The following is a 26,738-nucleotide window of genomic DNA, read 5'->3' on the forward strand; positions in this document are numbered from 1 at the left end:
TGAGCTGGAGCCTAGAATTTCAAACTGGTGTTCATTCCAGAAGTTACACAACATGTGGGATGAATGTGCAAACACAGCCAGTGCTGGTGTATGGGTTGCAAAAACCAAACCAAACCAAACCCCCTCTCTTCCTGACACTGAAGAACTTCCAATCGTGTTACCTGTGTCAGGCTGTCCCAAATGGAGAGGTCAGCTCTGTGGTGGTGGCGGCCAATGCCACCATTTATGTAACTGAGAGTCGGTGTTTTAGAAGCAGCAGTGTTTAACTGGCAATGTTACCCATGGGTTCACACGGTGCCACAGGAATGCTTGCTAGCTGAATGAAAAGACTTAAGATACAAACACATGGAAAATCCAATCTTGTTCCGAAAAAGTGTAGTGTTGCAGATGTCCCCATAGGTTTGGCAACTGGAGGTCAAGCCACAGCATGAGGCATCCCTAAGGATGCAGGAAACTGTTTGTTCTGTAACTCTTTTGAGCCCAAAGACTCAGAAAATCCTCACAGTCGTGCAAAATAGGTCCTGGTTTGCAAAACCAGCACAACGTGTGGGGCTCTGCATTTCTAACTGCAGCTTGCAAACAGCAGTGACTGCATAGACCAGCTTCACTTGGCACTGTGTTTCAGGGCACCATTGCTCACAGCTTGTTCTTGCCTGGATTTTTCTTCCATAACTGCCCATTATGCAAACTGATGGATTTAGCAAAATTCTGCCTTTTGTAGCAAGTATTGCATAGAACAAGGACAAAGTGAAATTTTAGCATGTGGCTAAGTTGCTTATCAAGCATTGTGCCCAAAGTGTAGAGGAGACAAATTAACACCATTTTCTACTCCAGCATAGAGCTGCACACCTGGGTTGTGCCTGGAACGGTGGGGTGGCTGGGAGTGGGGGGAAACTGTCTTTATGAGGGACCTCAATGATGCACCTGGTTATCCTCAAGCTGAGGAGCACAGGAAGCCGAGGAGCCGAGGAAGGCAAAGAACTGCAGAGGAGCCAGGTACATGGGAGCATGAAAGCCAAATGAAGGCATTTCTTTTGCTCAGACCCACAAAAGAGGGTAAACAGAGTGCTGCTGAAGTTATCAGTAAGATAAATCAGCAGGCAGGTGTGTCCTATGTTGTCATCACACACTATGAGCTGTCAGAGGGATGGGTGACAGGGTGGGCTTGGTCGTTTTTCTATTTTACTTTCAACCTGGAGGCGGCTAAATAGGAATGGTTTAAAATAGTATCATAGTTGCCATGGTTACTCATCTAAATTGAAAATAAAGGTCTGGACTAAGCTTATAGTCTGTCCGCCAAAGCAAAACTTGGACCTGAGTGATGAAACCTGAGTGGGTTTGAGGAGTCAGGCCGAAGCTTGGGCTGCTGCAGTCAGTGATTCAGAGCACACGGGTGTGCTTGACGTCACCAAGCAGCTCCAGCATGGGTTTGCATGGGCTTGGAGGCATTGCAAAGGGAAAAATCCTCAAAGCTTCAAACGTTTTCCTCTTTTTTTTTTTTTTTTTTTTTTTTTGTTCTTGCCCCAGGAGGTCTGGAAAGCTCAGAAAAATGCCATAATGCTGCTCTGCTGTGAATGATTTTTATTTTGCAGATGTTACTGTGCAAGAAAGCGGCAGCAAATTTAAAGTAGTTCACATAGATAAAAGCATCCCATTAAGGTAAATTCAGTGTATTTGTCCCAGGAATGTGTGGCAAATGTGTGTCTAATTACAGATAAGGCCTCTAAGCCTTTCATCTTCTTTCAGTGAAAAAGAATCTGCAAGTAAAGTGGAAACAAAACGTGTTTTGGTGAAATGAGATGAAGGTCTTTTCAAGGATCTGGCTATTGCAAATGAGTCCCACTCAAGGGAATGGAAGTGTTTCCTCCTGTCCTCCTGCTTTGTGGGTGGCACTGGAAGTATCCGGAGAACTTACTGCAGTTTGCACTGGAAATCTCTCACTTTGAGATAAAAGTCTGTGGTTCTGCCTTTGGAGATTTCTAGTTCCATCTGTTCATTTTTCAGATGGGAGGGCAAATCAGTACCAGTCGAGTGAAGATGCTGGAGATGCACAGAAGACATCAGCTGAGCCTGGCCTGAAAAGTGCATCCTTAAGATTGTGTCATATTTCCTCTCCAATTTCTTCCTCAGTAGGTGGTAGAGAATTAGTGCTTAATTACTTGCAGGCTGTGGACAACAACCAGCCCCCTTGAACTGTTTACATTTGTGGATAAGGCTGGAACTGAGTGTTCTTTGTGGGTTGGTCTTTCAAACTCTATGGAAGACTTTATATCACTTTTTTTTAAATTAATCTTTTATAACATACATTTGCTTTTATTTATCTATTTAAAAAAAAAAAAAGAAAGAAAGAAAGAAAAAATACAAACACAAAAAAGGTGGCAAACACCAAACCCTCAGCCAAACCATATACATTGTGTATGATACATTCAGTGTATTTTGTGCAGCTTTCCTCCTTGTCAGGAGGCACAGTCTGTTGTTGGTGAGTTTGTGCAACTCTGGAAGACCACGATAGAGCAGAAAGTCAGATTGAAGCCTTAAAGGTGGAGCTGGAGTTCTAGACGTGCTTGGATACAAGGAATTACATCTAGCAAACATCACTTGAATAAAACATTAATTTCCCATTAAGCAACATTATGTTGCTGTGATAATTGTTCCTGTTTTGAGTGATCTTCATTTCCTGCATCCCTCTGGTGACTCATCACAGCAGAGATCTCGTCCATTCTGCTTTGCAGATGCTCTCAAGATGTCAATTCCCAATCTGAGTCAGCTTCTTTATCATCAGCCTCCCCTCTCAAAGCTATTGTGCTGTGAGAATGTATGCCTTGCTAAGGACTTCATTCTCCTTCTAGCATACAAGTGACAGACAGCTCTGGCTGCACTTTCAAATTTAAATCAAGTTTTAAGAAAGCTGTGGGTTAAAAATTCGCATTTTGTGTTTTCACATCTTGAATCTGTTGTGCAGCACAGCCTCCTGTAACGCTCACATGTGCCTGGGGCTGAAGGAATGATGCACAGGTGCCTTAAGGGCACAATACATGTGAGAGATAGCTGGAAGGGTGCTCTTCTTGGGGTCTAATGCTACATTTAATGTTTGTGAAACACCACCAGAGTCCTGTTGGTAGCCCAACACTCTCAGCCTTTGGTGGAATCTGATGTCTGACACAGGGCAGTGCCATGAATAAACTACTTGTTTTGGTTTGTTGAGCCCTCACTGCTTGAGCCAAGCACTCCAAACTGGCCCTGCAGTTGCGCTCCTTTGAGTTGTGCTGTTATTAGTTGTATAGCAGTGTGACTCCTGGGCTGTATATTTGTGTGATTCTCTATAGCAGATCTTTTGTTTTAATTGTCTTTCCCACTCCTCATATTGTTGGCAGGTATTTAAGCTTCATGCATTGTGTTTGGGTAAAGATTTTGTTCCCGTACTGAGGGGAAATCCAAGAAGTAAAGCTGCATGCTGATAATAGCACTCCCTCCATGAATGAGGAGCTGTGGCACAGTGCCATGGCTCAGACAGCTCTGAGATATATCTGTCACTTGAGGTGGTTACCTCAGTTGTCAGTCTGTTAAAATTACGTACATTTATAAATTATCTCCTCTTTATATAGCCAAAAAATGATTCAGTCCTCTTGCTTATTGTATTACCTCAAGCTCCTGGTATGTATTGCATATGTAATCAAGAAATTAAAGAGTCTGAGGCTGCAAGATTTATTTAGTGGCATTAATGACTGTTTGCTAGTAATTCCATTCAACAAGATGAGAAATTTATTTTTGAATTGTCTTTTAATGAGCAGATGAGTGGCTTTCTGTATCGCTCCAGAACGTCAGTCTGTCACTTCACATCTGTGTTTTTTAGATCTAATGGGTTTGTTCTCTAGGCTATCTCTAGGCTAGGTAGCAGGCAGCTGTGGCACCTTTTGGTTTTAAGAGTACATTTTAAATACCTCTGTTAGCTAACAGAAACTTTCTTGTTTTATTTCAGAGGTGTTTCTTTTACTGTAGTTTTGATACCTGAAGGAAGCAGAATGAACTATGAGTGGTTCCCCACTCTGTGAATGTTCGTACATTGTTTTTGTGCCTTGTGATTTTGTGTGATCAGGATTGCTGTGATTGGAACAGGATGAGCAACACTGTGAGTGAGGGGCGCCAGGGGGAGTAAAAATAGTTTTAATTAACTAACAGACTTACATAATGCTCCAACAGTTCATATTTCAGCTGAATTTTCTGGGTGGAAGGAAGGAAGAGAAGCAAGGTACAGACAGCACCTGGGGGTGGTGTGCCTGAGCTCACCAAGCAGGAAATCAACACCAGACACTGGTGGGCTCTGCAGAACCAGGGACAGGATGGCCCCTGTTCCATCAGCCCAACCAGCTCAGCCCAAACACGTCTTCCTCCAGAGCTCTGAGACGGCTCTGTGGGAGGAGGAATCTCACAGGCAGTTTTCATCTTGCAGTCTCTGCACTGAAAACTATTTGCGTAAGAAGATGTAGTTCTACCCACTTAAAAAATAGCAAAATTTGTTTTTTCACTTAAATATGGTCTTAGTTGTCCTAAATACTGGTTATGCAAGCAGAGTTTTGAGAGTGTAGATATTTCAAAAGAAGTCTTCCAGAGATGAATTTCAATTTAGTTAATTTATTGCTTATTCATAAGTACAAACCTTGGCAATGTTATTCAAAAGCCATGTACTATAAGACGCAGCAGATCTACACCCTTCTGATTTTTTTTAAAGTCAGATTAAGCTGTAGAAAGGGCCATACACGAGATCTAATGAGAACATGTGGCTGGTCTTGTTGCTTTGTTTGGCTGGTTTTTTTGCCTGCTGAAATAAACTTGCAGCTACGCAATTTGTTTCTCTTCTATGTAAGTAAATCATAACTACTGTAATGCTCATACCTGTGAGCTAGAGCTACTCCAGCCAACTCTGCCTGGGGGATTTGGGAGCGTGTTGCAGATATAGTAAATCAAGTGAACAATGCACACAGTTTGCATGAACTTCTCAGTGTTAGCAGAGGTGGGGATCATTCTAAGGATAATTTCTGCCTGGAGAGGACAATCTTCTGGCTCCTTCACAGAAGAAGGAGTGATGTGGGCTGCTTCAGGCAGAGCTGCAACCCTGGACGCTGCCACTGGGCACCAGTAGTGGGGCCCTGCCTCATGTGAGCAGCACCTGGGGATCCCCTCGGTGCCATGGGGTCATTCCAGCACCCAGGTGTTCTGATTGTTCATTTGACTAAAGGGAATTTGCTGGGACCTTGCATGCAGCAGCCATGCTGCACCTCCTCTCCCTTTGGCTCAGCAGCCAGAATGATTTGGCAGCAGCGAAGGCTTTGGCATGAGAGCTGGCAGCCTTCACTTGGGAGAGTGACATGGATCAGGAGCTTGGCTTAAATGTTTTGCCTTCTTGTTAGAGGAGTCTTGTTGGAGGAGCTGCTGCCAGGAGAACTGGGAGATATTAACCTCTCTTACTGTGTTATCTTTTATCATGATCCCTTTAACGTAGCTTCCTTAAACTCTGTGAGTTATAAGAAGAAAATGAATGTGTTTTTTTCGTTTAAAAAAATAAATAAATTAGATGATCTTTTCTTTATGAGTGGAAGGTAGGAGGGGGATTTGTATTGCTGTAGCTCTGGGAAGTGGAGACTACCACTATTAAAAGAAAAAGACCTCCTTAAGATGGTAAAAACAGAACAAAATAAAGCTGTTAGCTGGGATTCTGCATCTTAAAAAAAAACAACCAAGAACATTGTGGGAATGTGATGTGTGATGGACCTATTTGTAACAAAAGAAGGAAAGAGTCATGTGAGCAATGAAGACAAAATTAAGATGACCTCAGCAATGCTACATACAACTTCATGAATGGGAGCAGTGCCTCATTCTAGCAGACAAAGCCATTCTTAAGGCATTGAGAAGAATTTCAAGATTATGGACAAAGAGTGATTATTGTGGGTTAGACTGATAGGATTCAAATTTATGGCTTTATTGAAGGGAAATATCCTCAGCTGGAAGTCATTCTAGTTGGTGTCAGGTCAGGCCGACCTTAGAAGTTAAATACAAATAGTTGCTGAGAACATGGACAGATTGCAGTGGGAACACTTGCTGGGTTATGACTGTAGTTCTAATCTGGAATCATTTTTAAATTGCTGATTGCAGGTATAGCCTTGACAAGTTTTGGATCACTTACTTCCTGCAACAGTTGAGTAGACAGTGCTGGCAATATGGTTCACAAACTCAGCTTATAACTTGTTTTCATATGTTGGCCTGGATTGTGAAAACATTACCTCAAGAGTTAAAAATGTTAAATCTTTCTTTTTAGCAAATATCACTGGATGTCAAGAAAGCATATCAAATTTAATTGGCTTCTTAAACATGAAGTGCTTTGGAACTATTCCATGGAAATAGCATTTAGAAAGTCTTACCTGCCGGCACCATTACTGTTTGAGATGGATCTGTAAGTTGCTGGCAGAGAATTGGGCAATTTGGGCTCTTGCTGCTCTTGGGCTGAGGTTGTTTGAAGCCAGATGTTGGCTCTTGAGAATTAATGTAATCTTTGGGGTTTGAATGTCAACGCATTGTTCTCATTTGCTTTTGTTTTTTGTTTGTTTGCTTGTTTGCTTTATGTGCCAATCTCATTGTACAGATGTTTGTAAATCTTTTCTTAATCACTGATTCCCAGTGACAGCTGATGTCATCCAACTTTTTGTCTTAGATGTAGATTGACACAAAGCCTTGGGAAGCTGTGAGATGAAAGCTTCCCTCATCCTAGGCAATTCAGCAACAGTAATATAGGAGAATTTTGAAAGAGGAAGAGAAGGTAGAAAGCAAAATTGTATTCAGAAGGCTTCTTTTCACTTCTTTCAATGTTTAAGATTGCTTCCCCTCTGGATAACTATAATCTGCAAATCGAGTGCATAGAGTTGCACTAATTATTAGTTTAACAGAGGATGGTGTGGGGAATTAGCCTTAAATAACAAATTGTCATGCCATGTCAGATGGTTTTGCTTTATACTTCATATGCTGCAAATGTAAGTAATCTTAAAATCGTTATGAATGCATGAAAGCTGTTAACTCAGTCTTCCATGTTCTTTCAACTTCTTGAAATGTTATTCACTTGTGCCAGTCAGTTCATGTGCACACTGTGGAGATTAGAAGTGGTATTAAATCAGTGAACTGCTGCACCGGAATAAAATCTTTTCCAATTGTGTGGATTCAGTGCAAGTATCACATCACTTTCGTTTTATCCATTGGTTTGAGGCTGCTGTGCACAGCAGTGGTGCAGAGGGGCACAGTGCATGCTGGTGATGCCAGCAGTGTAATGGATCACCTCTTCCCATACCTTCCCCTCCATACCTGCTAGAAATGAGCTCAGGGCTAAGGGCACATTGAGCACTCCAAGCACTGGGAACCTTGACTGAAATCAACAGCTTTGCTGAGTCAGGGAGTGAATGTGCGAAAGGATATAAGAGTGACTAAGGGCAGAGGGGGGCAGATGGATCATGTAAGCAGTGTGGTGCCCCATCAACATAATGTCAGTAATTGAGGGTTTGCTAGGTGTTTTTTTGTTTTGGGTCCTGACATAGAAGGGGAGAGATTTTATTTTATTTTATTTTCTGTTGTAGTGTTTCCAAAAAGACACTGAAAAAGCGATAGCATTTTCAGGGAGATAAGCAAAGAGGATCCAATAAAATAGGAAGTATGTATGCAGTCAGCAAAGACTAAGGATCTCAGAGATGAAAACCAGTAGTGAAAGGTAGAAACCTTCCAGGGTAAGAGCTAAAGGAAATCAGCTGGGCTCAGATGGCATTGCTTAGTGTTTTGGGGGACTGGTGCTGTAGTTACATGTGTCTGTTCCTGCAGCTGGGCTGCCAGTGCTCTTATGTGCTTGGTACCATGCCATGTGAGTGGCACTCAGCTCGTGGTTACAGCTGGCTGCACATTACTGCCTTTGCCAGTGTAATGTGGGTGAGGTGAGAAGGTTGGAGAGAGCACAGCTAACCTGGAAGTGTGGATGGTGCTTTTCTGTTAACAGAAACTGAATTTGTAACAATGTGCCTAGAAAACTGATGTTCCCAAGAGCTTTCTTCTTGCCTTTTGCCTCATAGCCAATCTTTCATTATAATGTGGTTGCAATGCATTTAACTTGAATTTTAAAACAAACAACGCCTCCAAGGAAGCAGCCTTGCCAATAAACTCTGTTGGTGGTCCTAACCTTGCTGAAGCTGAAAGTCCCATCTTCTTTCCACACCTCTTAGTGGAAGGTTTACCCACACTGGCAAATCCACACCAGAAGTCTGAATTTGACCCTGTATTTCCAACTGCATGGCCAGGGGGAACAATTCACCTCCTCTCATCCCTGCTTGGTGCTTGTAATATGTCCAAGCTGATGTCTCCCAGTGATTAGGAAACAGCTGGCAGCTAATGAGTGCTTGTCCACTGGGAGAAGAAGCAAGTTCAAAGCTGAACTTCTCCCTTGATGAAGAAAAGATACATTCCTTGCTGGGGGAGGGATCTGGCTGGTGACCAGCCACTGCCAAGAACATGCTGTCCCATTCTGCACTGTGGTGTGTGTTGCTCCCATTGGTGCTCCCTGCTGAGCTCTGTACAAGAGGATTTCTGCTCACACAAGTTAGTCAGGTATTGGGCTTATTGATTTACTGAGTTTTAATGTGAGCTGGGGTCTTCTGAAGATGAGGAGGGTCCTTGCCACAGGATCTCACCTCCTTTCCTGCTACCAGGATCCCCTCTGGGATGTGCGGGGTGTGCTGCTTGGTTCCTCATAAGCCTTTCTGAGGATGAGAAGTTGGTGGGAAATTGCATCTCCCAAGGAAGATGAGAGAACATGAGGGGATGCTGCTGGCACCTTCCTGAGTGCTATGGATTTCCTTTGGATACTCTGTAGTGTTGTATTTGGCTTTTAAGCTTTATTTCACATCCATTTGAGACTGCAGACACAGCATATAAAGGTGTAATTGGCAAATGCAAGGAAAAGCAGATTAGACCTCAGAGAGAAGTCATCATTTACAAGTGTCTGAGAAACCTGCTATTATGTGCAGAGCACTTCTTCTATGGGGTAGTTTGTAAAAGAGCTATTTTTTGCTGAGTACCTTCATGTACATAACTAACAAAATAAATCAGGTTGTCAGCTACAGAATTAAAAATCTGCGTTATAGTGCTTCACACAGAATGATGTCAGTGTGTATAAATAGTACAGCCAGTGTGCCTAGACAGCATATGAGAACTCAGCACTAAGATGTTTCTCTTCTTGTCCCGGTTCTATTAAAAGAATGGGAGGGGGTGAGTTTATCTTTCATTCGTCTTCTGGTGCTCTGACCTTGTTTAGAGAATCTGTTTTGCAGGAAGTGTATTGATGCAGGAACTAAAAGCACTGAAGAAAATACCTGCTTAGTGCTTTTTGGTTTCTGTGCGGGTTATAAATACATCCCTTTGATTCCAAGGGTGGTAATGCAGCTGGATGACTGAAGCACAGTCAAGGTGGTAACCACACACTTGAGACCAAGCTCAGGCTGCGGAGCCACCATTAGAGTGAAGGCAGACTATATAACTTGCTTTTAGTGATGTCAGTGGTTACCGTGATCACGCTTGTAGCTCCTCAGCATATAAGAAGCTTTGTATGAAGTAATTACTGGGATTACATGAAGATATTACTTACGTTTTATTGGGCTGTGAGTATATTTTTCCTTCATCCAGAAAAAATGGGCTTCTAAGTGAAGATGTAAGGATTGTACTCATTTTCCTTAGAAATTATTTGGCCACCGAGAACTCTAGAGAAGTGAGAGAAAGCCTTTTATTTTAAACACGTGCAAATGCCACAAAGCTTGACTCTGCATCAACATCATGCAGCCTGAGACTATAAATGAGCTTTGTCTCCTTTGGATCTATTGGCTAATTCAGCTAATGGAGCACAGTTGTTAAGCTAACAAGCACCAGAATTCATTGAATATTATAAGGGATCCATATCTTCTTCAGCATTGTGCTTGTCTATGTGGACTTGTCTGATTTGGTGGTGCTCCACGATCTCTCAGCCACAAGGAGCCTGATGTTTCAACCTCTTGGATCCCAGTTTCTTGGGTTATGACTCAGCAAGTTATTTTCCATTTGCAACTATGTCCAGATTTTTCTGGCTTTCAGTTTACAGACACTTAGTTCCTTTCTTACATGCTCCCATAGGAGGTTTCTATCACCACTAAGTGCTTTGTATAGATTGCATAGCCAACAGCCTCTGGTACAGAACTAAGACTGTACACCTACTGCTACCTATTAGTAGGCTGAATCAAACAAGAAACACGGACAATAGTTTTCAAAATTGAACCATCCTAATGTTATCATTCAGTTGTAATTTCATCTTTGAACAGACCATTAAGAATACTCCCCTGCTCTGATTTTGAGCTACTTCTGTTCTCCATTATCTCCTCCCTTATCTAGCTTGTGTTTTGTCAGCCTGAACTATTGCTGTCTGTACACAGATGTTGCTTTCTCAGCTTTGGTTTGAATATTAGAAAGGAAAGAAAATGAACACTTGACTCGTTACTTCTGTGTGTACAAGTAACAGACCCTGTAGTTTGGAAATGTATAGATGAAGCAGTATGTGAAATTCTGCCTTTTTATTAATACTCTCTTTTTCTCTCTGTTCTGGATGTCTCTTACAATAACTATAAAGAGTGTTTGTGGGAGAGATGAGGAGACTCCTCCACCCTTCATTAGAATTAGAATGTTCCAAAACACATTTAAATCACAGAGCTCTTCACAAGTCAGTCCCATTTCTCTCTCTTCATCTCTGGTTCCAAAGTAAAGTATGTTCTGGAATGTAAATTCCTTTAAAATTGGCTGCAGTCCATAGTTTCCAAGTAGGAAGTGTAGCCAGAGTCCATTGCAGGAGATGGAGTTCCAGCTGAGAGTTAACTTGCAGCCACCTCAGGTGCTGTGTGCAGGGTGCTGAGCCTGCCCCAATACTGCTGCAGCACCCAGCCCTGCTTGGCTGGCCAGGATCTCAGCTCTGTACTGGCTGTGTGGCCAAGCTAGAGCCTTTCCAGCTGTGTTTGTGCTTGTTTAAATCGATGTGCATGTAAAATCTCCAGAAGGAAAAGCATTGCAACTATCTCTACAGCTCACAGAATACATAAAATGCTGAGTCTGCTGAAGAAATAGTTTCTGGAGGGACAGATAGAAGCTGTCAGCTAATGAAATGCTAATCAATTCACAGCATTCTTATGATTATTTCATGCTTTGAAGGAGACAGATGTTAACTTGTTGGATGTTCCCTGTAGGAAGCACTGTCATACTTGTTCCCACTGTGCCTTGTACAGGACTTGAGTCAGCAAAGGGCTTCACTCACCATGTGGATAAGCTGTATCAGTGCTATAGAACTAAGGACTTGATATAAAATAGGCATGATTATAGTTGTGCTGCGTATTCAAGGATGTTGTGCTCTCCTTTTAATAAAGATCGGATATGTCCTGTAGGCTGCCGTAGGTGCTGGTCAAAACCCTATAGAGTTAAGTGAAAACATCCACCTTTGCCACAGCTTGCAGTAATAGTGACTTTATTTCAAGGTGATTTCATGAGCAGTTCATGAGCACAACTTGCTCATTTTAATCAGCAAAATGGAGGTGAAACAAAAAATGTGAGTTTTGTGTGTGATCTGAGAGGCATTACCTTTTGACTAGAGGGTCTTAAACTGTCTGTGTCACTGCATTTCTTTTGGTATGTGATGGCCAAAGGCTCCAGTGAGGACACACAGGTCTGCACCAGGGAGAGGAAGGAGGTCACTTAGGCTGGAGATGATCAAAATGAGTCACTCAGTAACTCCTCTATAAATTCATAATAGCAATATCAAATAAGGTGCTTCATTTATAACTTGAAAACCCCATATCTTTAATGTCTAAAAGTCTTGCTTCTGACTGTCTCTGGTTCTGACACATATTGCACGGCAAAAGAGAAATTTCCCAATGCACTTCCTGCTGGAGGCTGCTGAATTCCCATGAAAGATTCCAAACATCATTATTCACCCATCCAAATTAATACTTCCTCCTCCATTTGTGGGGGATAAAAGGAAGTTTGTTATGTTGTTGACAAAAATATCCTGCTGAATTTCCATTGCAATAACCGCTCTGGCACAGAATGCTTCCTGGAGAATTTAAACCTCCTTGGGGTTAATGGATCAAGGCAGAACCGTGGGCCATCAGCTCTTTCAGCCCATCATTAATCCAGGAAATGCCCTGGGCTGCCATCATTATTGCTGAAATTCTTGCACAAACACTGATTGCAGAACTTCATAAAGAAAAGCCAAAGGAAATGAGGGAGCTCTTCAGAACACCATAAAATAAATAAACAATCTGATTTATAATTATAAACCTGACAAGGACTAGCAAGGAGTACAGCAGGATACCCAAATAAGGAAGGCTGGAGCCCTATGACTCTTCTTAGTCTAAGGATCCCTATGCAGTAATTAGAAACTCAGTGGTTTCCTTACTTCTACGTTCTGAGTTTTTTGGTGAGCAATCCTCAGCCGTGTTCAAAGAGAGATGGAGGGGGGATGTGTTTCATGGGGAGCAGGCAGGTTCTTGAAGCATGTAATCACACTATTTCTAACCTTAGCAAGGTGTGCAAGGCTGCTTGGCTGGGCCTGCTGCATCTGCTGTTTATGTACTTTATTAAGTTACTTTCAAAGTTGTATTGAAAAATGTAGCAGAGAAAATGAGCTGACACCAGCAGCTGGTGATGAGTCAGTGAATGCATCTCCCCGGTTTGTTTCAGTGTGGTTCTTAATAGAGATGAACATTCAATTCACAGTGAATGGCTTCAATGATAGACTTCATTTTTTTTTCCTTCTTCACTTGAGTTGGTTGTGAAGAGAGAAAATTTTGGCCTTGTTTCCACAAAATAACATTAAGAGTGCTTATGGTGAACAGTTTCTGCACAGGGTCTCCTACAATGCAGCTCAGTGAGTCCATGCTTTACTGGTCAAAACTGATAAAGCAGTGGTTATTTGCTTGGGATGTTGGTTTGCTTTCCAGAACACAACTACCTGATGGCTTACAACTGCATCACGAAAGATGAGTGCCTGTGGGTTTGGCCTGGTGTGACTCTTTGTAATGAGTTCCCTTGGACAATCTGTAACTAATGCACTTTCAAATGTGTTCTTTGTTACTTAATGCGGGAGTTGCAGCAGATTGAATTATCCTACCCAAGTTTCCCAAGTGCTCTGGCAGTCTGTCCCTGACTTCATCCCCTGATTACACCCCTTCATTTTAAATTTAAGCTGGTGGAAATGCTGGCTTTGAAGGGAGGAGCCTACCTAGCTACCAAAAGGAACATGCTTAGCCCCAGGATAAAATTCGCTATATAGGAATTGCAAGAATAATCAGGACCAGGCTTTCCATAGCTCCATCTCTTTTGAAGGCCAACAGACAGCACAGATACACTGTGCAATATCTGGGGAAAAAACGTTGAGGAGGTAAATACAGCCAAGGCTGTGCCGAAGGGCAAGATACATTATGACTCCTTTGAGTTATTGTAGTAGCTAATAGAAGGATGATTGCGTATGAGCTGCTGTACTTTAAATTCAATGACAGAAGGACAGATCCAAATAAGTCAGATTTTTAAAGGCAGAAAGAAATTGTTTTAAGTTTTTAACTGATGAGGAAAGGTTAAAGAATGCATTTAGCTGGGATTTTTTTGGGACCACTCCCCCCTTTCAACCTGGAGCTAATAAAGTGTGCTGTCATGGAAACTTTAAGGACCAAACATAGTCTAAATTATCTGACCTCTGGCACAGGTAATGCAAGTTTTGACTTACTGGGATTATCCAGAACTAAAGCCAGAGGGAATATAAGGTTGCTATTCATTCACACTTCGAACAAAATCTGCCAAACAATCCTGGCTGAGGTTATGTTGATGTATGTCTGTATTGTACAGCGCGTAGTAAAATGAGAACATTCAGTTTGTTTTATGCAGTTTTTCATTGTGCCTTTGGGCAGACACAACTCTTCGTATTTTGCCAAGTAAGCCAGCATAAGGAATTTATGAAAAAAGAATAATGTTGGAAACAGAGCATTTTCAGATTGAAATGGAAAGCAGATGCCTCCCAGGGAGTGAAGGTGATATAACGGGAACATGAGTGGATGGTGGGAAGGATTTCTAAAGAGACACAGGTGACTGAAGAGGAAGTAGGAAAAGGCAGAAAAATGCTTTGCTGTATGAAGTTCAAAATGAAGGCAGGTTGCTGCAAGTGTGGCGAGCATCACTTGCATTGCTGTGGTGATGGCATGGCAAATTGAGCCCAGTAGGAATGGAAGAGGGTGTTGGAAAAGAGGAGGGAGGGATTAAGTACCAGACTGATGCCATGAGATATGTGTTGAACTCTTGGCTCAGCCTATATTTTTCTTGCAATTGGCTTTATTCATTATTTGCAGTGAGAGGAGCCTGAAAGCCTAATGAGCACAGGTGGGTTAAACCTCCTCCCCAGCAATGAGCTAATGGAGGGTTTGGTCATGGAAACGCTCAGGAGCAACTTTCATTTCAGTAAAATTTAGGGTCACTTTAAGGAGCCTGCAGTAACCTGCACAGAATGGCCCATATGCTAATGTATCTGGGAACGGGTCCTGAAGAAAGCTTAACCAGTACTCATGATGTAAGTGATAGTTCAGCGTCAAGTGAAAGCAGCTGGATTTGGGGCTGTGTTATCACCCTTCCCTCCCTCCCCTATTTTTTGCCAAGATAAATGTTCTTCTCCACTTTACCTTTCCTCATTAAAACGTCTTCTTAGCTGTCTCAGATAAATCAAGAGAAGAACGTGTTGCATCGCACAACCAAATGGTGAAATTCAATGAGGGAATTTAATGAAGTCTCTCAAACTATTGATAAGATAAGAAATGACAACCTATTAGGAGGTGAAGTTTAGAATACATTTCTTTATTTATTTAATCTTTAAATGAGGAAGAAGTTGGAGCAGATAAAAGTCCCACTGCAAACAGGTATTTTTCAGTATTTGAAAAGCTGTTGAAGTTAATCATTGTTGTCTGAAGTTCTTCATTATTTGCTGTAATACATGGTCTTATGTTTCTCAGAAAACTATTTGGTAAGGTAATACTATGCCTTATTTCTCCCATGCAAGCAAATAATTCTTGTGATATGTATGCATAGGTCTATAGATATCCTTTCCTTTAAAAGGGAAGATAGACATAAAGCTATAAAAATCACTGCACTTTTCTCTTTTAATGTTAGTAATGAAGAGGGAAGCAAGCCTTGAGCATTAGCTGGGCAGAAAAAGCAGCACTGTGCTTTGATTCCCTCCTCAGCCATGTGTGCTGGTGTAAAGGTGGTGGAAACCACTCCTGTTGTGAGCTAATGATATTTCAGTTCTTTCTGCACTCATTTCTGGTTAGTGACAATGATTAGAGGCAATCTATCCCACCAGATGAGCTTTTACACCAAATAAGATGTTAATAAATGCTGGTGTTGTACTCCAGTGAATAAGGAGCCAGCCTTCGTGCCTTGCCACTTGGGAAGCCATGGACGTCACTGGACAGACCCACTGCCTGCACCCAGCAGCTGGGCTGTTCCCTTGGCCTGCTGCAGGTGATGCAGCTGGGGCTGGTTTATGCTCTCTTTGCACATGGGCAGTTTGTGCAGTTGCTTCTTTGACAGTACTTTTCAGCCTGAGAGCTGTGGCTGTCAGCTTCCCGTCTGGATGATCAATGAGGTCCTTCAAAATGAAGACATGTTCTCATTGAGTGCCTTATTTTCTGGAAGGCTCTACATCAAAATTAATCCTTGTGCACAAACTGATTTCCTTATCTCATTTGTTTCTTGTTTGGTTTTGGATTACTTTTTTTGGGTGTTTTTCTTTTCCCCACAAAAAAACTAAGTACTGTAATTTTAAGGAATATTCTTTTCCTCTGCTATAGCAGATGAACAGCATGATTCATTATAAGAACAAGTGCTCAGCTCAGTTGTGATTGTTGCCTCTTTCACACATGAGTACCTGAGTCCAGCAATTAACAGCATAAATTAAAGCTAGCATTAAGGAGAGAACTGCTTGGGGTCATGGCCCACCATGTTGCTCAGCCCCTGAAATGCTGCTTGTCTCAGTGATTTGTGTTTCATTTGGAACGTGGTTCAGTGTCTTTATGTAATAGAAAACTTTATTTGTGAGCAACACTAGCACTGAACTTGAGCTGTGTCTTGGATCAAATGGATGTACCCAAGCCCCTGCAATATGTATGATTATCTGGGTCTCTCTGTTGACAAAAAATATTATCTAAGGCTCTTTAATGTGTTATGGTTCCTACAGTTGTTTTTAGTAGAGAGGGAAATCATTGCTTATTTTAAATGAATGAAATCTGGGTTATGTTAAAAGCTGATAGCCAAAATGTAATGTGTGTACTGCTTTTGAGGGGAGAGATGGATGAATTGGTTGGTGTGATTGTGAGGAAAAGCTACAAAGGTTCATCTGCCATGGGGAAAAGCAGAAGACCTAAGGTTCATCTGCCTTGTGCTGAGTATACAAAAAGGGCACCATTTTGAGTAGGGAAATGGTGAATAAGAATGTAGTAATAGCTCAGCCAGTGAGTCTATGCATTTCTGAAAGAATAGGTATCTGTGTGTCTGGAGTCACTCATTGGTGCAAATGTTCTGTGAAACCCAAGTGAGAATGGAAGAAATCAGAGGTGTTAAATTGTGTTAATGCTCTAAGTGGAAATTCAGGTGAAGCTGAAATCAATGAAACTTTGATTTAAGGTCAAAAAAGCTCTGGAGAAAAAAAAAAAGCTGAAATATTCTTGTCCTGCTTGATCAGCCATACAGCTGGCTGATGTTTCACAGTTCATGGAGCATGGTTTGTTAATACTGGGGAATAAAATTTGGTGGGGAATGTCTCTTGAAACTCTCTTTTGTCTGCTTTACTATTCTAACAAATTTATGGTTCACCATGTGAGGAAAAAAATACCTTTAACTGTGTGTTTTCCTCAGTGTAATGTTTGAGCTTTGGTGAAACTTCTTTAAAAAGCACATATGCCAGATTTTTTTCTGAATTGAAGATGTGCTTCCTTGGAAGCAGCACAGAAAAGCTGTGTATGGAAAACCTTAATATGACCCCAAGTCAATAGGAAGCCATCCCACTTCTTATCAGGTTGGGGCCAGGGGCTGGGACGGCATGACGTTTTAAGGCACAGAGATGGATGAGTTAAAATTCTTTGGAGGGAGAAACGTTTCTGTAAATATTTGCATTAAATTATAAATGTCTCTAAAAGGCAATGCACAGTGTTTTGAGATTAGGCCAAAATGTGCTTTAGTCTCATATCTTTAAAGTGATGTAGAATGATAATTGCAGAAGATAAGTTAGTAAATTGAAAACGAGTGAGGAGACACGATGCCATGTTGCAGTGCGGCCTGAAATAAATTACTTTTTTTTTTTCCAGTGAAGAAATTCATAAATAGTAAATTGTCTGTTAAGGGGTATTTTCTTAAATGACTTGAAAATGCACACAGTATAGCAAATATTCAGAATTATGCTTTTCTCAAATGAATTTGCTTTGCATGAGAGATGTGAATCTACTTCTAAATCATGAAAGCCCCAAATAAATAAAGCTCCCATAGAACTTTTAGGTATAACTATACCTAAAAGTTATAACTATAACTATAAGTCTGTTATACATACAGCTGAGAGGTTCCAACCAGCGTTTGTGATCTTCAGTCTTGTGTGTATCTAGTTGTATATATTTGTTCTGACTACTGTACAATCAAAATCTCATAAATCCATGCTAATGACTGCAAGATCTATTATGAATCATTCGGTTTTTTAAATTCTTGATTGAGATGAAATGCAATAGCTTGTTCATTTTATGATAACTGCATTCTAGATTTAATTATTTGCAAGATCATAACAAGAGGCAATATATTTTGTAAATATGACTGCTTAATAGTATGGCACTTCAATGAGGCAATCTGATATTGAATCTTTAGTGAGGAATGAGTAGCTCATTTTTATTTGAATTATAAATCAAGTAGAATACTGCAGTATTAGTAATTCTGCTGTGTTCTTAAACTAGCAACACTGTAGCTATGAATGTGTTTCAACACTTGGTAAAATTAATGTTGTTTCCTCCAGGGATTGAATTAAAATTGTGTTGAAAAACTGTTCTGTAGTAACATTTTGTAATTATCTGGTACCAGCTGTATTTTCTGCCTACTCTGAGTGCAGATACCATCCTTCTCATGTCATATAGCTCCTCGTACATGTAACACAGCTTTCAAGACTCTCAGGGACAGCATTGCGTCTGCTTTGGGTTGTCTCTCACCCTAAAACTTCTAGAAAACAAGGTAAAACTTAGAAAAATTTGAGGCACAGCCTCATTTCCCCCTCAAGAAGACTCAGGATCTGTGTACAGGAATTATTTTGTGCCTCCTCACTTCTCCTTGTAAGCACATGGAATGTCATGATGGGAGTTTGTGGGAACAAAAAAAACACTGTTTCTTCTTCCTGGAAGAACAACCCTGCCTCTTGTCCATTGTTCACACTGATAAGTACTTTTCTGGAGTTTCTGTTGGTTGATTTACTGCCAAAACATACTGAAGGGTTAGGCATTAGGTGGTACAATGTTTGCTGCTCCAGGCCATGAGACTACTGCTGTTCCATCCATTGGAGTTAGTGACAAACAGTTATTTTCCACAGACCATTTTCCTTTCTCATTGGAAACTGTAATTAAAAAATGCAAATATTTCTATCCCAAACCCAAGAAGTTCAGATTGGGATCACTTACTGTCCCCATCTGCACACTAGTGGGCTCCTTGTTGGAAGGGAGGTTCTTGGGCCCCACTGCTCAGCAGAAGCAGAGCACCAAGCAACAGACATGCAGAGTCCCTCACTTCCACAGGCAGCTCAGGTTCAGCCCTGAGCTCCTCTCACCCTGCTCATCCTTGGTACTGTGGCATAGGAATATGGTGAGATCATCCCCAATGGGCTCCATCTGGCAACTGTCTCCTAACTTACAAAGAAATAGTTTTTCATTGAGGAGGTTTCTATTATTTGCAGAAGTACCAGATTTCTTAAGGAGATAAAACTACACATCATCTGAACCCCTTAATCTTGATATCCAGTGGCCAGTCTGTAGCAGGGGCATTTTTCCCCAAACCCTTGTAAGCAAAGAGGCCTGCTCTGCCACTGTAGGCAGAACTGATTTGGGAGAGATTTACTTCAAAGAGGCTGAGGGATGACCTTGGAATTACGCTATTCTGCAGTGTGGGTTGCTGGGTGTTGGTCAGGGAGCGATGTGGATCTACACAAGGTCCGTTGTGCCCACACATCTACATCTCAACTTCAGGCACAGCTTCAGGGTGCTTTTATCTTGGTTCTTCTTCATGGTAACAATCCATGCCAGAGACAGGCCTGGGAGGGTTAATAGCATGCACAAAATGCTTCTTGTCTCTATATAAATGGATTTTAAAGGAATTAGAGCACTTTAGATGGAAGGGTGCAGGCAGTGCTCCAACTCGTCAGCACGATACCACTGCCCATGAATCTGAAGCACTGTCATTATTATGTGTGCTGACATGTATATCAATACTGTGAAATCACAGCCCTGAAGCATTTATAGCATGGCTCCTGTCTCTCTGAAAGGAATCACTTTACTGTATTCATACCCAACAGTGCATGACTGCTCCCAAAGTTTGGGATGTGGGAAGTGGGGCCATGTACTCTGGGTTGGAGATGGCCAAACAACATTTTTCAGTTTATTTTTTCAAATGCATCAGGGATTGACTTGTCTACAGGACAGTTATGTCTTTTCTTCTGTTTAAAACTCTGTCTTGTTTTTCCAATGCTACACTGAAAGACATGAACAGGTGATCATTCTACCAAGGTACTGCTGGTATCAATGTTGTCTTTCTATCTATTTGTCTATCTATTTCTATTTGTCATGTTTCTGGGGCAGAGGGCTGGTGATTCCATATCTGCCACTAGTAGAATGAATCTACAAGGTATAATATATAGCTAAGTATTCCACCCACTACTAAAAATATCTCTTACAGTAGTAAGCATACAATTCCAGCATGTTAAGAATTATGTTATGATAATGGCCATTGGCCAAGTTATTCTTCTGTAGTGAGGAGGGATACACTGCTGTAAAACTGAAGATTAAAATCCATTCCAGTGAACTTTAGTGTAAATAATATTAATGATACACTTCCACGTAAGAATGAATGCAAGTTTCTATGTTAAATAGCTTGGATTTCTGTCTTCTGAGAACACAGCTGAGTACAGTTTGGCTTGAGCTTGGATACTCCAAGGTTGATTAAGGCCAAATTCAGTTGATTCAAATGGAGGCAGTGAGCAGACAGCCACTTGCTGAGAACTCTGTTTCCTTTCCTCACTAACATCATACAATTCTCTGATATTATATATATATATATATATATATATATATAAAAGAAATTATTTTGCATAGGATTAAATAAAATGTATAAAAATCCTGACCAGTTGTTATTTAAAATATCTTCTCAAGTAAGAAAGCAGAGCCAAACGCGGTACATTCCACACCAAATGTTCGCTGTGTATGTTTTGTACAGGTTCTACAAAGGAACTGATTGAGAGCTGCTGTGGAGCTGGACAGCAGTGGGCTATAGACAACGGGGAGTGCACAGAAACTCCTATCAGTGGAGTGGATGGTGATATTTGCAGGTACGTAAGTCAAAAACAATCATATAATATGAATGTGGAGAGCAGCCCTTTAGAATAAATTAGGTAGTGGTCCAGTTAATGGAATGTCCAACAGACTGGGAACTGGGAACTGTTTTATTTTGATGTAAGTTATTGGTAGACTGCAACATACCATGGTAAAATAGGATGAAGGTTTTCCTTCTCCCTTTCCTCTAAATTCAATCAGAGCAAAAGCCTTTTAATAAGGTTTCTCCTTCCTCTCACATATTGCTGTTTCTAAGTTGCAAATAAATAGAAAAGTATCTAAATGTGTTTTTATTCCATTTGGCAGTCCATTTGGATTCACATGTCCCTGTGAATCCCCGGGATTTAAAAGAATGTGTGAGCAAAAGTTCATTTATTATACTTCAGAATTTCTGTTCTGTCCCAGTTTTAACAATTTAAGGAACACCTCTATATATCCCATTTAAAGGTACATTTAATATAGAGAAGTATTTGAAAAACCTAAAAGCACGGAAGAATCTTGCTGCTCTCATTAGAAGCTGTGCCAGCATGTGGAGCTGCTCATCAGATACTGTATGCCCAGATACATAAAGATGAATGTGGAGTCTTCACATGGCAAAAGTGTAACTGTTGAAGCTACTTGTTGATGTATCTCGATGGCTCTGGATATTTTCTACTCATATCCTGACTTCGCCCATCTCTGCATAGTGAACAGCACTAACTACAGGGTGGGAAATGTGTTAATTGGAATTGAAGTTGATGCTTTAGAAGTGTTCAGGCCAAGATTAGCTTGAAAGCAGATGGGTAGGAGCAAGTGATATGTAAAGTGCAATTCTTCACTTCCCTTGAGCAGAAGAATGTGAGGTGTTTCTCAGTCATGGACATGATGGACATGCTGATATTTTTTTATCTGCATGAAGGTTTTATATGAAACCCCATTGCATAGTGGTGTGAATTTTATGATTTTTCTGTTTTATCCAGAACTCTTAAATGTCATGCAGTAAAACAAACATTTCTTATCTGTGAAATCTTTATTTAATGTGATTTGTCTGTTTTCATTGATGGTACAGACAACACTGGTATTGTTAAACAGTGGGAAGTAATTACATAGGAATGTAGGAGATGTTTGTTGTAACTGGGATTACAAGGAAAGAGTCAAATGAGTAGAAATTCATCTAGATGAATGAACTTAAAATAGGCAAGTTACAGGAAACCCTGGGACACTGATAGCCAGATCTAAAATTACTCACAAGACTGTGCACCACTGGTTGTATTAAGGACAGGATGTCAGTCTGGATGAAATGTCATCTGACCCCATTTAGTTGTTTTTATCTCGTGACTGCAGTGTGTTATCAGAGCAGAGAAATGTTTGTTTGTGTGGTACTAGCATCAGCTGTATGGGTCATGACTTTGCTGACCCCCTGCATTACAGTGGATACTCATGTCAGTTTAATACAGTGGCACTGCTGCGCTGGTAAGCTGTAATGGGTAAGTTACTTGTTCTTGAATGTATTTGGGTAATAACCATTCCTAGCTCAAATATGTACATATATTTCTCTAGCTGGCAATTAGTACTAGCTTAGAAAGCAAAGCATGTGGTGGTATTAATCCCCTTCCTGTAATCAAACTCAAACCACCACTTCCTGGTTATACTTCTTTTATGGAATCCAGAATAAACATATGGACGTAAAGCAGACATATGAACCACTGGCATTTTGAAGGTAGCCAAGTGGCTGTCACCAGTTGGTTCCAACTGGAATAAAAGATACGGCTTTCTTTTTTATTATTTTTTAATATATATATATATATATATTATTGAACCATTAGTTTGAAAGCTCTGAATTGGAAGCGCTTAGAAAAGAACAGCTTTTGTTTCCAAGGATGACAGTATTTTGTAGCAGTGATAATAGTATCTGACCTATAAAAATTGTTTGCATATAAATATTTCTCTGATTCTCAGAGACATTGAAAGTGTGGAATGTATTGTGAATCCAGTAGCTCTGGGCTTTTTTGTATCCCATCCTGAAGTCCTCTGCATGTCAGTGAACATTTGCCCTCTGTGATCCTTTGCAGAATTGCTCAGAAGCAGTGTTGTATCTCCACTGTCAAGGAGAATAGCTGCCTGGCTGGCATGATTGCTGCAAAGGAGGGAGATGCGTGTGGACCAGAGGAAAGTGATACCTGTGGAGGATCATCTTATAAGGTGAGCTGCAGTGCTGCTTGTGGAGGTTTTGTTCTGAATATGAGTTGACTTCATTTCATGCATTTAGCAGTAACTTCTTTATGAGTTATTATGGAGCTCAGTAGCCTATAAAGTCGCAGGAGTAAGGCAGGGGAATTATGCAGAACAACAGGTTTTTGGCTGGTAGTGTTCAGGTTTCAATTGCCTGATGATGCAGCCCCTTGTAGAACTTTGTGGTAATGTTGTTATGAACTACATTCATCTCTATTTTTAAGGTTTAACTTGCTGTATTACTTGTGCCTCCTTTCTTTGCAAATAGCTGAAAAGATCATTTTGGTTTTTATGGTGGTGGAAGTCTTCAGAAAATGACAATGCAAAATTCAATTGAAGACCTAATGGGAAAACCCATTATTGAACAGTTTGCTTGGATATAATATTGAATTGCAGCCTCATTTCTCATTTAAACAAAATGATGGACTGGATGAACAAGTGTTTTAGATGATGATGGAAGCTTTTGTTCATTAGCAATGGCAGACCATTAGCCGGCGATTCAAATCACAAACCACAAGCCACAGCCTCAGCTTGTATAAATGAAATTTGCTCTATGAGAATCACTGGAGCCAAACCAATTTAAACCAGTTTGAAGATTCAGCATCTTGCTTGTCTTGTTTTTACCAGAAGGTTACATTTCAGAATTCATTTCACTCTGATAATAATTTACATAGCTATATCTAAGTTTAAGTGCAGCTTCTGTTGTCTCAGCAGGAAACTCATTAGTTCTGTCTGTTCTTATACGCTGGTGATTCTTGTGGATAACTGTTCACTGGAAAAGCAAAATGCATGAGCATCTACTCCAGAGTTTAAAGTTTAATTAGGTTTGCCAATTTGTCATTTTCAGAACTACTGTCTACTTGAGCTCAGAGTCTACCATTAGCATGCAAAGAGAATTTCTGCATTTGGAAGCAGACAAAATAATTCTGAAGTGTGATAGAATTATTAGGTTTTCACCAAGGGTCTTCAGCATGCCAGGCAGGGCGTACAGTAAGTCTTATTGCACGTGCCATTCCTCAGGAGTGAATGGGGAGAGAAAACTTTGTTGTTCTTGTTGTAGCTGAAGCAAGTCACAAAATATTCTCATGGAAGAGCCCCTTGTTCCAGTCCCAATGTAATGTCTTCAGGGCTTTTACTCCCAGGTAATAAACATGAGGGAGCCAAGCAAGTTGGAATAAAACAACACTTCTCAAGATATGATTCTCAATGTCAGTGAACAAATAGTTGTATTTGTTGTTAAGTGAGTTGCAGAATTCTGGCTAAATTCCCAACCTGGATAACAGAAAGTCAATGCTGCTCAAATTTTTGTGTTTTGGGAGGAACTTTTTGGTGCATATATTTTTCTACTGGAAAATGAGACATCTGGAAAATATGTGAACCCAAAAGTGTATGACTGATTTAGTACCCTCTGTGATGCCTGCACATGGGGTAACTCTGAATCAAAACTGTCTGAAAAAAACATACATTTTTCATGGCAAAAAAATTACAACATCTTACAGCACTTTCTTGAAATATGTATTGTATGTAACTCCTTTAATCTTGAATATGGAAGTTGAAATACATGTATGAAAACTTAAGTATGTTTACAGAAAGTAGGATTTCGAATTGAGTCAAATGTGGGGACTCTGGATGAAAACAGGGTTTTTCTTAATTTCTAGCATGACCATAGCTTATGATAGTTAGATTTTTTTAAGTGATTAATTTGGACATATGATTTACTCCCTTTAGTGTCAAAAAGTAATTTAACATGTTTGGGAGCGGTGCTGTAAGCTTCTCACAAACACATTTGAGTGCAGATGTCAGTCTGATCTTGGGGAAGAACACCAAATCTTCAGGGGAGTGCAAGTCTGCAAACATGAACAATGAGTAACTTCTGCTATCTGCAATGTTTGGGGAGCTTTCAGAAAAAAAAGTAATGGTCATAAAGCATGAGCTGTTTTCAAGGGACACACAGTGTGTGCGAAATACCCGTGAAACTCTAAAGTTGCAGTGCTTGACTCTTGAAGAAAGTGACTCAGCAGAAGAGTTTCTGCAGATCACGCTGCTGGCAAGCAAGTTTTCCTGTCTCCTTGGTGGAGACAGACTTTGTTTTAATGTGGATGCCAATCTAGGATTGTTAATCATGAAACATGATTCTTTTCCATTCCCATACTGTGCCCAACCCTTACAACAGCGCTTTTCTTACTCACTCTCCTCAAGTCAGAGATCTCTCTCTTGGGAAGGGAACTTAGTTCAGTTTCTTCTGTTCAGCCCTTGGACTTTCCGTTGACATAACTAACTGGTGCCAGTTTGAGTTATGGCCTTCATTTTATGTGTCTGACGCCTGCTCAGAGACTGGATATTTGAACAGGCTGAAATCAGTTCTCTTGGTTCATAGAGGCTCTTGGAGTTTAGCTGCAAACTATAAATGAGCACTGCTGAGCTGGGTGTGTTGATTAGCAGAAGTGCTGCAGAGGGAAATAGCCTGAACTTTATAACTATTCAATCAGAGTAAAGGCATCTTAAATCTCTGCGTTAGGGATGTCAGGACACTTCTATTTAAATCCAGACAAACATCTTCAATTCACGTATGACCTCTGTATGTCTCTGTAGCAGACAATCCCTCAGCTTCCTTGCTTGCTTAAGGATCCACTGTGCATACAGTATTGATATAGTTTGATATAATTTGTGTAACCCATTTCTGGCCTAAATGTGCAGTAGGCTTATATATGCTGGAATAAAGCACAAGGCTGTTTTTGTCTGCAGCCTGCAGCAGCAGAAGCCGCAGGAGAAACTGTATTTAAGGGGTGCCTCATTGCATCAGCCTTGCAGTGAAGCTGCTGCTTTGGATTCACTCAGGAAAGAAATGAAAGGCAAATAGGTCATAAAATACTTCATGGCCTTTCTCTGGGTGTTGCTTCAGTGGGATGGGGTCCATGACAGTCAGGTAATTAAAGGTCACAGTGGGTCTGCTGGGCATTGCCCTGTAGAGGAAATAGTGTCACTGACAGAGCTCAGGGGCTGCTGCTGCTCCTCGTGTCTATTCAAGGTGTTTACAGTTCTTTCACATTGCTTCAAGCAGCAGGCCTTATTTCAAGATCTATTACAAAGATGCATGGATCTGTATTATTTTGCTTCCAATATACTGCAAACAAAGCAATGGCTACATGCAAGAGCTGGAAAAAGGCAATCTGTAGTGCTGCTACATCCTGAAATTGATGTAACAGCAAGATTTTGTATCTTAATTGTGGCTGACCCACGTCTACAAGAATAGCAAAAACAAGCAGAAGTAAAGCTTTGATGTTTGCAACCTAAGTGCTTTCCCAGATGTTCCACTGTTAAAGAAAGTGAAGATCAGTTCCAGGTGTGTGTGTGGGCTCTTCCCTGAAGCAGACTTTATGAAACCCTTGTTACTAATGATCTCTTTCTTTTTTCAGCAATGCTGTGATTGTTGCAGTCTGGGCCTGCGATTAAGGAGTGAGGGGAAAACCTGTGAGTCCAACATAAATCTGGGCTATCCCTGCAGCCACGTGATGTTGTCCTGCTGTGAAGGCGGAGATCACTTCATCCATCCAGAAATAAAAAAGCATCCTGAACCTTCGCCAACTGCAACACCTGAGAAGAGTAAGTGTCCAGTTTTAATTTGAACACATTGCAAATACAGGCTCCATCTCATGCTGCCATGTGGGGAGGTGCTGGAAATAGTAATGCTATAGCAGCACAGTTGCCTTTCCTCTCAGACTGAGTACAGAGTGACTTGTTCTTAAAAATTGTTCTGAAGTAGGAAAGGATATGTAGGTGTTTCTGATCCTCAAAACATACCTTCCCTTTAGTGATTTATTCCCCCAGAAC

At 40.8% G+C, this 26,738-nt stretch overlaps 1 protein-coding gene across 5 annotated transcripts in view; it reads left to right on the forward strand.

The window, feature by feature from the left end:
* The window catches only part of FBLN2 (fibulin 2), a 77,119-nt gene that overhangs the window by 28,955 nt on the left and 21,426 nt on the right, over positions 1-26,738 (forward strand). For all 5 annotated transcript variants that reach the window (XM_015874804.2, XM_015874801.2, XM_015874803.2 and 2 more), the window contains exons 3-5: positions 20,581-20,692; positions 22,748-22,877; positions 26,324-26,510. In XM_015874804.2, coding sequence (XP_015730290.1) covers positions 20,581-20,692; positions 22,748-22,877; positions 26,324-26,510 — 429 coding nt within the window. The remainder of the gene's footprint in view (positions 1-20,580; positions 20,693-22,747; positions 22,878-26,323; positions 26,511-26,738) is intronic.

This window comes from Coturnix japonica, chromosome 12, assembly GCF_001577835.2.
Source record: "Coturnix japonica isolate 7356 chromosome 12, Coturnix japonica 2.1, whole genome shotgun sequence".
NCBI classification, from domain to species: Eukaryota; Metazoa; Chordata; class Aves; order Galliformes; family Phasianidae; genus Coturnix; species Coturnix japonica.